The sequence below is a fragment of the Pseudophryne corroboree genome, chromosome 11, assembly GCF_028390025.1.
Source record: "Pseudophryne corroboree isolate aPseCor3 chromosome 11, aPseCor3.hap2, whole genome shotgun sequence".
NCBI lineage: Eukaryota > Metazoa > Chordata > Amphibia > Anura > Myobatrachidae > Pseudophryne > Pseudophryne corroboree.
In genome coordinates, this window is record NC_086454.1 from 310,010,723 (window position 1) to 310,023,053 (window position 12,331).

Sequence of the window (12,331 nt, forward strand, 5' to 3'; positions counted from 1 at the left end):
AATCCCAGAACTACGTTGAGATCCCACAGTGCCACTGGAGGCACAAAAGGGGGTTGTATATGCAATACTCCCTTGACAAACTTCTGGACTTCAGGAACTGAAGCCAATTCTTTCTGGAAGAAAATCGACAGGGCCGAAATTTGAACCTTAATGGACCCCAATTTGAGGCCCATAGACACTCCTGTTTGCAGGAAATGCAGGAAACGACCGAGTTGAAATTTCTTTGTGGGGCCTTCCTGGCCTCACACCACGCAACATATTTTCGCCACATGTGGTGATAATGTTGTGCGGTCACCTCCTTTCTGGCTTTGACCAGGGTAGGAATGACCTCTTCCGGAATGCCTTTTTCCCTTAGGATCCGGCTTTCCACCGCCATGCCGACAAACGCAGCTGCGGTAAGTCTTGGAACAGACATGGTACTTGCTGAAGCAAGTCCCTTCTTAGCGGCAGAGGCCATAAGACCTCTGTAAGCATCTCTTGAAGTTCCGGGTACCAAGTCCTTCTTGGCCAATCCGGAGCCATGAGTATAGTTCTTACTCCTCTACGTCTTATAATTCTCAGCACCTTTGGTATGAGAAGCAGAGGAGGGAACACATACACCGACTGGTACACCCACGGTGTTACCAGAACGTCCACAGCTATTGCCTGAGGGTCTCTTGACCTGGCGCAATACCTGTCCCGTTTTTTGTTCAGACGGGACGCCATCATGTCCACCTTTGGTATTTCCCAACGGTTTACAATCATGTGGAAAAAACTTCCACTCTCCCGGGTGGAGGTCGTCCCTGCTGAGGAAGTCTGCTTCCCAGTTTCCATTCCTGGGATGAAACACTGCTGACAGTGCTATCACATGATTTTCCGCCCAGCGAAAAGTCCTTGCAGTTTTTGCCATTGCCCTCCTGCTTCTTGTGTCGCCCTGTCTGTTTACGTGGGCGACTGCCGTGATGTTTTTCCCACTGGATCAATACCGGCTGACCTTGAAGCAGAGGTCTTGCTAAGCTTAGAGCATTATAAATTTACCCTTAGCTCCAGTATATTTATGTGGAGAAAAGTCTCCAGACTTGATCACACTCCCTGGAAATTTTTTCCTTGTGTGACTGCTCCCCAGCCTCTCGGGCTGGGCTCCGTGGTCACCAGCATCCAATCCTGAATGCTGAATCTGCGGCCCTCTAGAAGATGAGCACTCTATAACCACCACAGGAGAGACACCCTTGTCCTTGGATATAGGGTTATCCGCTGATGCATCTGAAGATGCGATCCGGACCATTTGTCCAGCAGATCCCACTGAAAAGTTCTTGCGTGAAATCTGCCGAATGGAATTGCTTCGTAGGAAGCCACCATTTTTACCAGGACCCTTGTGCAATGATGCACTGTTTTTAGGAGGTTCCTGACTAGCTCGGATAACTCCCTGGCTTTCTCTTCCGGGAGAAACACCTTTTTCTGGACTGTGTCCAGAATCATCCCTAGGCACAGCAGACGTGTCGTCGGGATCAGCTGCGATTTTGGAATATTTAGAATCCACCCGTGCTGTTGTAGCAGTATCCGAGATAGTGCTACTCCGACCTCCAACTGTTCCCTGGACTATGCCCTTATCAGGAGATCGTCCAAGTAAGGGATAATTAAGACGCCTTTTCTTCGAAGAAGAATCATCATTTCGGCCATTACCTTGGTAAAGACCCGGGGTGCCGTGGACAATCCAAACGGCAGCGTCTGAAACTGATAGTGACAGTTCTGCACCACGAACCTGAGGTACCCTTAGTGAGAAGGGCAAATTTGGGACATAGAGGTAAGCATCCCTGATGTCCCGGGACACTATATAGTCCCCTTCTTCCTGGTTCGTTATCACTGCTCTGAGTGACTCCATCTTGATTTGAACCTTTGTAAGTGTTCAAAAAATTTTTTAGAATAAGTCTCACCTAGCCTTCTGGCTTCAGTACCACAATATAGTGTGGAATAATACCCCTTTTCTTGTAGTAGGAGGGGTAATTTAATTATCACCTGCTGGGAATACAGCTTGTGAATTTTTTCCCATACTGCCTCCTTGTCGGAGGGAGACCTTGGTAAAGCAGACTTCAGGAGCCTGCGAAGGGGAAACGTCTCGACATTCCAATCTGTACCCCTGGGATCCTACTTGTAGGATCCAGGGGTCCTGTACGGTCTCAGCGCCATGCTGAGAACTTGTCAGAAGCGGTGGAACGCTTCTGTTCCTGGGAATGGGCTGCCTGCTGCAGTCTTCTTCCCTTTCCTCTATCCCTGGGCAGATATGATCTTATAGGGACGAAAGGACTGAGGCTGAAAAGACGGTGTCTTTTTCTGCAGAGATGTGACTTAGGGTAAAAACGGCGGATTTTCCAGCAGTTGCCGTGGCCACCAGGTCCGATGGACCGACCCCAAATAACTCCTCTTCCTTTATACGGCAATACACCTTTGTGCCGTTTGGAATCTGCATCACCTGACCACTGTCGTGTCCATAACATCTTCTGGCAGATATGGACATCGCATTTACTCTTGATGCCAGAGTGCAAATATCCCTCTGTGCATCTCGCATATATAGAAATGCATCCTTTAAATGCTCTATAGTCAATAAAATACTGTCCCTGTCAAGGGTATCAATATTTTTAGTCAGGGAATCCGACCAAGCCACCCCAGCTCTGCACATCCAGGCTGAGGCGATCGCTGGTCGCAGTATAACACCAGTATGTGTGTATATACTTTTTATGATATTTTCCAGCCTCCTGTCAGCTGGTCCTTGAGGACGGCCCTATCTATAGACGGTACCGCCACTTGTTTTGATAAGCGTGTGAGTGCCTTATCCACCCTAAGGGGTGTTTCCCAACGCGCCCTAACTTCTGGCGGGAAAGGGTATACCGCCCATAATTTTCTATCGGGGGGAACCCACGCATCATCACACACTTTATTTAATTTATCTGATTCAGGAAAAACTACGGTAGTTTTTTCACATCCCACATAATACCCTCTTTTGTGGTACTTGTAGTATCAGAAATATGAAACACCTCCTTCATTGCCTTTAACGTGTGGCCCTAATAAGGAATACGTTTGTTTATTCACCGTCGACACTGGATTCAGTGTCCCTGTCTGTGTCTGTGTCGACCGACTAAAGTAAACGGGCGTTTTAAAACCCCTGACGGTGTTTTTGAGACGTCTGGACCGGTACTAATTGTTTGTCGGCCGTCTCATGTCGTCAACCGACCTTGCAGCGTGTTGACATTATCACGTAATTCCCTAAATAAGCCATCCATTCCGGTGTCGACTCCCTAGAGAGTGACATCACCATTACAGGCAATTGCTCCGCCTCCTCACCAACATCGTCCTCATACATGTCGACACACACGTACCGACACACAGCACACACACAGGGAATGCTCTGATAGAGGACAGGACCCACTAGCCCTTTGGAGAGACAGAGGGAGAGTTTACCAGCACACACCAAAAACGCTATAATTATATAGGGACAACCTTATATAAGTGTTTTCCCTTATAGCATCTTTTTTATATATTTCTAACGCCAAATTAGTGCCCCCCCTCTCTGTTTTAACCCTGTTTCTGTAGTGCAGTGCAGGGGAGAGCCTGGGAGCCTTCCCTCCAGCCTTTCTGTGAGGGAAAATGGCGCTGTGTGCTGAGGAGATAGGCCCCGCCCCTTTTTCGGCGGCCTCGTCTCCCGCTCTTAACGGATTCTGGCAGGGGTTAAATATCTCCATATAGCCTCCGGAGGCTATATGTGAGGTATTTTTAGCCAAAATAGGTATTCATTTGCCTCCCAGGGCGCCCCCCTCCCAGCGCCCTGCACCCTCAGTGACTGCCGTGTGAAGTGTGCTGAGAGGAAAATGGCGCACAGCTGCAGTGCTGTGCGCTACCTTTAGAAGACTGAGGAGTCTTCTGCCGCCGATTCTGGACCTCTTCTTACTTCAGCATCTGCAAGGGGGCCGGCGGCAAGGCTCCGGTGACCATCCAGGCTGTACCTGTGATCGTCCCTCTGGAGCTGATGTCCAGTAGCCAAGAAGCCAATCCATCCTGCACGCAGGTGAGTTCACTTCTTCTCCCCTAAGTCCCTCGTTGCAGTGATCCTGTTGCCAGCAGGACTCACTGTAAAATAAAAAACCTAAGCTAAACTTTTCTAAGCAGCTCTTTAGGAGAGCCACCTAGATTGCACCCTTCTCGGCCGGGCACAAAAATCTAACTGGCTTGGAGGAGGGTCATAGGGGGAGGAGCCAGTGCACACCACCTGATCGGAAAGCTTTACTTTTGTGCCCTGTCTCCTGCGGAGCCGCTATTCCCCATGGTCCTTTCAGGAACCCCAGCATCCACTAGGACGATAGAGAAAGATGTGATGTACAGTAATGTATATGGGTGATAGATGTATATAATAATGTACATATATGTATGGGAGATAGCTGTACAGTAATGTATGAGTATTAGATGTGATGTACAGTAATGTATATGGGTGATAGATGTATATAGTAATGTACATATATGTATGGGAGATAGATGTACAGTAATGTATGAGTATTAGATGTGATGTACAGTGATGTATGGCTGATAGATGTATATAATAATGTACATATATGTATGGGAGATAGATGTACAGTACTGTATGAGTATTAGATGTGATGTACAGTAATGTATATGGGTGATGTATAGGGAAGCACATGGTGAGTGACGTCAGACCACTTACTTGGTCTCTCCTCGCCCTGTGATTGGAGGACGCATCCCCCTGTCATGATGTCAGGCCGGCATTGGAGATCCGGCTGCTCCGGTCTCCCGGAGGATAGACCCGGGTGATGGACAGACTGCTGCTGGGGCTGCTGCTCCCGGTGGTCCCGGCGCTGGGCACCGATGGTGACCGGGAGGAGGATGCGGCTGCCAGCCAGGGCGGCTTCCAGGTGGTGCGCTGGGAATGGCACATGGTGCAGACTCCTTACCTGGTGGCCGTGTGGATCCTGGTGGCCAGCCTGGCCAAGATCGGTAAGAACCCGTATGACAGCTGTGCCTGCTCCGCTATCCATCGTCTCCCTATCATTGCCGTGTACTGGTACCTGCGCCTTCCTCCTCATTGTACTGCCCGTCATATAGTATCATACCCTATGCTGTGCCCTCTCACTGTACCCATCCTATGCTGTGCCCTCTCACTGTACCCATCCTATGCTGTGCCCTCTCACTGTACCCACTCTATGCTGTGCCCTCTCACTGTACCCATCCTATGCTGTGCCCTCTCCCTGTACCCATCCTATGCTGTGCCCTGTCCCTGTACCCATCCTATGCTGTGCCCTCTCACTGTACCCATCCTATGCTGTGCCCTGTCCCTGTACCCATCCTATGCTGTGCCCTCTCATATGCTGTGCCCTCTCACTGACTGTACCCATCCTATGCTGTGCCCTCTCCCTGTACCCATCCTATGCTGTGCCCTCTCACTGTACCCATCCTATGCCCTCTCATATGCTGTGCCCTCTCACTGTACCCATCCTATGCTGTGCCCTCTCATATGCTGTGCTCTCTCACTGACTGTACCCATCCTATGCTGTGCCCTCTCACTGTACCCATCCTATGCTGTGCCCTCTCACTGTACCCATCCTATGCTGTGCCCTCTCACTGTACCCATCCTATGCTGTGCCCTCTCACTGTACCCATCCTATGCTGTGCCCTCTCACTGTACCCATCCTATGCCCTCTCATATGCTGTGCCCTCTCACTGTACCCATCCTATGCGGTGCCCTCTCACTGTACCCATCCTATGCTGTGCCCTCTCACTGACTGTACCCATCCTATGCTGTGCCCTCTCCCTGACTGTATCCATCCTATGCGGTGCCCTCTCACTGTACCCATCCTATGCTGTGCCCTCTCACTGTACCCATCCTATGCTGTGCCCTCTCACTGTACCCATCCTATGCTGTGCCCTCTCACTGTAATCATCCTATGCTGTGCTCTCTCATATGCTGTGCTCTCTCCCTGACTGTATCCATCCTATGCTGTGCCCTCTCACTGTACCCATCCTATGTTGTGCCCTCTCACTGTACCCATCCTATGTTGTGCCCTCTCACTGTACCCATCCTATGTGTCCTCATATGCTGTGCCCTCTCACTGTATCCATCTTATGCTGTGCCCTCTCCCTGTACCCATCCTATGCTGTGCCCTCTCCCTGTACCCATCCTATACTGTGCCCTCTCCCTGTACCCATCCTGTGCTGTGCCCTCTCACGGTACCCATCCTATGCTGTGCCCTCTCCGTGTACCCATCCTATACTGTGCCCTCTCCCTGTACCCATCCTATGCTGTGCCATCTCACTGTACTGTACCCATCCTATGCTGTGCCCTCTCACGGTACCCATCCTATGCTGTGCCCTCTCCGTGTACCCATCCTATGCTGTGCCCTCTCCCTGTACCCATCCTATGCTGTGCTCTTTCACTGTACTGTACCCATCCTATGCTGTGCCCTCTCCCTGTACCCATCCTATGCTGTGCTCTCTCCCTGTACCCATCCTACGTTGTGCCCTCTCCCTGTACCCATCCTATGCTGTGCCATCTCCCTGTACCCACCCTATGCTGTGCTCTCTCATTGTACCCATCCTATGCTGTGCCCTCTCTCCGTACCCATCCTATGCTGTGCCCTCTCTCCGTACCCATCCTATGCTGTGCTCTCTCCCTGTACCCATCCTACGTTGTGCCCTCTCCCTGTACCCATCCTATGCTGTGCCATCTCCCTGTACCCACCCTATGCTGTGCTCTCTCATTGTACCCATCCTATGCTGTGCCCTCTCCCTGTACCCATCCTATGCTGTGCCCTCTCTCCGTACCCATCCTATGCTGTGCCCTCTCACTGTACCTATCCTATGCCCTCTCACTGTACCCTTTCTACTCTCTACTGTCGCTACCTACTATACATTGTGAGCTGTCAAAATACACTTCCTACTCTGTAGCCTGCACTGTTACTATATCCTTTCTTCTCTGCACTGGGCATTCTCTCCTTGCATATGGTATTATTCAATTAATAGATGTTTAGTAATGCTTGGATTAAAAGAATGTAGTGTGCATTCAATGTCTACCCTTCATAATGAGTGATCCCCCACCCCCACCCCCAGCACTCTGCTCTCTATTTATTCTCTTCATACTCTGCACTGTGCCCTCTCACTGTATCCTATATATCCTGTATACCCTGTATGGTGCCCTCTCACTGTACCCTACATACCCTACACTGTGGCCTCTTACTGTACCCTATATACCCTGTATGGTGCCCTCTTACTGTACCCTATATACCCTGTATGGTGCCCTCTCACTGTACCCTATATAACCTGTATGGTGTCCCCTCACTGTACCCTATATACCCTACACTGTAACCTCTTACTGTACCCTATATACCCTGTATGGCGTCCTCTACTTCACCCTATATACCCTGTACGGCACCCTCTTACTATACCCTGTATGGTGCCCTCCCACTGTACCCTATATACCCTATACTGTGACCTCTTACTGTACCCTATATACCCTGTACTGCGCCCTCTTACTGTACCCTATATACCCAGTATGGTGCCCTCTCACATCTACCCTATATACCCTGTATGGTGCTCTCTCACTGTACCCTATATACCCTGTATGGTGCCCACTCACTGTACCCTATATTCCCTGTACGGCACCCTCTTACCGTACCCTGTATACCCTACTCTGAGTTAGTTTCTCTTACTCTATAAAAGTAAGCTATTAAATACTGAGTGTTCTCTTTCTCCCGGAGGCTCCTAGCCTCTTGCTGATCCCACTCCGTGTTCTGGGATCAGTGTAGTTAACAGGACTGGAACCCAGTTGTCCTAGTATTGTGGACAAGGCTCCTATGACGTCTGCCAATTACATCAAAATAGTACATTTATTCTTATTAGAAACAACCTTTAACTGAACAAAAGGTCCACCTAAACTCTCCTCCACTTTATGAAATGTAAAAAAGACACCATGTTTTATTCTTTCTTGATGTATCATAGCCGAATGGGTAAACAAATGTATGAAATATGACCGACCCACACAGTATGAATAGGTAATACCAGATGATTAAAGCCTGTATTCCGCTGTGCTTCCGCCGTCACCGTATGTCTAGGATCAGACCCTCAATCACCATATATGCCACCAAAATGCTCATCCATGCCCTATCATTTCCTGCGTAGACTTCTGCAGCCTCCTCTTTTCTGGCAGTCCTCTCACCTGTGACTACCTATTGGAATCTATCAACTGCCGGCGCCTCATTATCCTCTCTGGACACATGCAGTATAATACAGTATAAACTTCTCACCCTCATATATAAAGCCCTCAATGACCCCACTCTCCCTTACATATGCAACCCACAGTAACTTCTGTCCACACTCCCTCCCGCCCTCTCCGCTCCTTCTCTGACCCCCATCTCACCTGCGCTCTGTTCACCTCCTCTCCCTTCCGCTAAGCTAAGATTTCTCCAGTGCTGCCCCACTGCCCAGGAACTCCCTCCCTCTCCCTATCAGACACTACGGGATCGGTATGGGATCCTGGCAGTCAGGAGACAGAGGCCGGGACTTCGACAGGCGGAATCCTGGCAGTGATTCCTTTGTCTCCTGTTTGTCCCCTACTGGTGACTTAGACCCTGTTTGTCTGTCCGCTTGTGGATACAGGCGCATTGAATGCTATTTTGCTTTTTACCCCCCCCCCCCCCCCGTGCAGCTATCATTTCTTGCTTCCGCAAGTCCATAGTGAATCACTGTAACCCGCCCTCTACCTTTCGCTACCCTATAACCCTGCCTTCGTTTATATATATATATATATCCAATGCATTTCCGTAAATGATATCGCTTATCACTGTGTGGTGCTGCAGATACCTTGTGTCACCATGTTAGTAAAAGATAATATTCAACCAATCACAGGAGCACAGGGTATGAGAACACTTGGGGGGGTGGCAATGTAAGGAAGTGCGAGATTTTGTGCGAGTTCTCTAATTTATTTAAAGCGGAAATTATTTACACGGCAGAACCAGGTTGGTTCTGCTATGTAAATGATTGACACTTTAAAAAACAACAGCAACAACAAAAAACAAACAAACGTGAGAACTTGCACAAAGTCTCGCGCTTCCTGCATCTATTACATTCTCCCCTTGGTGTTTAATATTACTGTATGCCTGTGGTGCAATTGTTTCCTATAGTTTAATAGACCTGCTGATGAGGAAATTCCTAGCCTCGTTGTGAAGGACACACCCATGATGCGCCCCCCGTTTTTTTGCCTTTTGTAGTGGAGCACAATGCATATATTTATCTGTACTTGAGATAATCCTATGGGATCAATTGGTGTTACTTGGAGATAGTACCCTCCTAATCTCTCAATTTATCCCCACACCATCAATCTAATTAAATATATGCTTTAATCTCTTTATCCATTCCTAGTTGAATTTATCCCGCTCTGTACTTGTGACCCGTCTGGAACTTTTCTGTATCCTTCACCTGACCTTCCATCCATCTGAGAGCTGTAATCAGTGTCAGTCCTGAATCTTACAAATACGTGGGCTACATTTACTAAGCAGTGATAAGAGTGGAGAAGTGAGCCAGTGGAGATATTTCCCCATCAACCAATCAGCAGCTCTGTATCATTTTATAGTACGCAATTTATAGATGTTACTTCAGTGCTGATTGGTTGCCATGGGCAACTTCTCCACTGGCTCACTTCTCCACTCTTATCACTGCTTAGTAAATGTACCCCACAGTCACATTTTGACACATAAATAAGATCATGCCGTGATTTTCAGAATACTGGGAATAGTGACCCTAGAGGACAGCTGCTGTTTCAGCCCCCAATCAATTATATTGACTCATCGCAGTAGTGTTGATGTTTAAAATTGTAGTGTGTTTGTGGTATAATTGTGGTCTATAATTTAGTCAGTTGTTAGTGGCAAAGGCCATCTTAACGTATAGACACACTGGCCAGCTGCCCAGGGCTCCACAATTCTAGGGGCCTACGAGCAGGAGCGGGTGGTGGTCACACAGTCAGAGCGGTGAGGGAGCATTCTCTACCTGCATCCCAGCTTGCAGCCACTCAGTGAATGGCTGTCAGCATGCTGATTGGTGGATGGCTGGAGCTATCCACCAATCAAAGTGCTGGCAGCCATTCACTGTAAGGAAGCATGCAGGGAGACGGCGCAGGACTGCAGAAGGGGCATGTTTTGACTTTTTTAATTGGTTTCTATGAATGAGTGTGTAGGGGCCCCAGTGCATTGCTTTGTCCAGTGCCTACAGTGCTGTTTAGACAGCCCTGACTGAGGGGCCTATTTATCAAGCCCCAACTGTAGAGAAAAGGTAATTTTAGGATTGGGGCTATTTATGCTGAAGAAATGAAAGCTAATATAGTCAACCGAGGATACCACCATCTCCATGGACCTCTATTGGAATGGCAATATTGGGCCTAATTCAGACCTGATCGTAGCAGCAAATTTGTTAGCAGTTGGGCAAAACCATGTGCACTGCAGGGGGGGCAGATATAACATGTGCAGAGAGAGATTAGATTTGGGTGGGTTATTTTGTTTCTGTGCAGGGTAAATACTGGCTGCTTTATTTTTACACTGCAATTTAGATTTCAGTTTGAACACACCCCACCCAAATCTGTCTCTGCACATGTTACATCTGCCCCACCTGCAGTGCACATGGTTTTGCCCATCTGCTAACAAATTTGCTGCTGCGATCAGGTCTGAATTAGGCCCATTATCCAGTCCATCTTTCAGTACTGCCATAAGCTGGCCGTGGAAGACTCTGCACTGGACGACTGTGCCACCGGTTGAGCCTCTTTTCGGAAGTGCTGCCCTGGGAAGAAAAGTTTGCTAAAGAGCTCCACTGAATTATAAATGTTATCACCCCTTGTAGTTTGCAGTAACCAATTATCCCAGGTGCCCATGGCCACAACACTCAGCTGACATGCAACCCAGGCTACCAGCACCTTCCTCTTACTGTACACTCCACGATACAACTCTCAGGAGATTAATCTATCTAGTTGCACTAGTTCCTATCTCTCTGCCGCTGTTAGTGGCAAAAGAGTGTTTAGGGATTGCAGAACTGCTGACCTTCGAAGCAGCTGTCCCACCACTGAATCGTTCCGCTAGGCTTGTATCTACCATCGTAACTCAAGTCAGAGGCTTAACTAGCGTGAGGCCACCGCATATGACATATAGGGGGTCATTCCGAGTTGATCGTAGCTGTGCTTAATATTCGGTCCACTGACAACTTGTTGAGCTTTAAATCGCAGTATCTTGTCCTATTCCGCATACAGGGCGTAATTCTCACACCGTCAGGGGGCGCGACACTTGTATTTCAGAAACTATGGGCAGGTTTATTAAGCCTGGGGAAGGGATAAAGAAGTGATAAAGCTGTGATAAGTGCAGGGTGATAACGCACCAGCCAATCAGCTCCTAACTAATTTTTCAAATCCGTAATGATTGGCTGGTGTGTTATCACCTTGCGCTTATCACTGCTTTATCACTTCTCCAGGTTACATCTGCTCGTATGGTTGCTGATTTAAAAGTACCTTTCATATGTTTCAGGTAGGGAAGCCAATCCCGGGCCATTTTTTCAATCCCGGGTATCGGGATTGAAAAATGGTCAATCCCGGGATACCCGGGATTGGCTTTAGACTGTGTCCGGCCGCCTCCCGCCCTGCAGACATAAAAAAAAAACCCGTACCTGCACAGCCAGGTAGCGGGTGATGAGGAGCCGGCGGGTGAGTGCAGCGGAGCCGGCGGGTGAGTGTAGGGTAGCCGGGAGGAGGCAGCGGGTGAATACAGGGTGAGCCGGGAGGAGGCGGCGGGTGAAGACCGCCGTACTTTCCGGCTCGGCGGCTGCTGAAAGCGCAGCGTGACCTCACAGTCACAGGTCACGCTGCGCAGGGGGAGACAGGAGGAGGGAGCTGGGCAGCGTCTGAGCGTCCTGAGGACGCTCAACGCTGATCCCTCAATCCCCGGGATTGGAGCTTCCAATCCCGGGATTGAATCCCGGCCGTTTTTGGGCCTAAATCCCGGGACCCCGCCGATCCCGATCCCGGAATTGGCCTCCCTAGTTTCAGGTTAACCCTGCTAAGATTTCGCCTTGTCTTGCGGAGCACAAGGTGTGAATTCCGTTCCGTTTGAAGCTAGATGGGAAGCAGTCTCATTGCTTGGTTGTAGTTGCAGCCATTACTCTGTTTCTTGCTGTTTCCCGGAGTTGTTACCTGTGTCTGATTTATGATTGCGAGGAAATTTGTCCTTGTACAGAAAGTGTTACCATGGTGCGTATTCAGCGAGCTGCAGTCCTATTTATTGCTCTCTTGATGTACTGGTAATATCCGCTCTCTCCGCTAAGC

At 49.0% G+C, this 12,331-nt stretch overlaps 1 protein-coding gene across 2 annotated transcripts in view; it reads left to right on the forward strand.

The window, feature by feature from the left end:
* SLC9A5 (solute carrier family 9 member A5) overlaps positions 1-12,331 on the forward strand; it is a 362,632-nt gene that overhangs the window by 76,072 nt on the left and 274,229 nt on the right. The window contains exon 1 of one of the 2 annotated variants that reach the window (XM_063945598.1): positions 4,721-4,980. The exons of the other annotated variant lie outside the window; for it this stretch is intronic. Within the exon in view, the coding sequence (XP_063801668.1) occupies positions 4,797-4,980 (184 nt within the window). The 5' untranslated portion in view covers positions 4,721-4,796. Of the gene's footprint in view, positions 1-4,720; positions 4,981-12,331 lie in introns of those variants that run through there. 2 annotated transcript variants of the gene reach the window in all.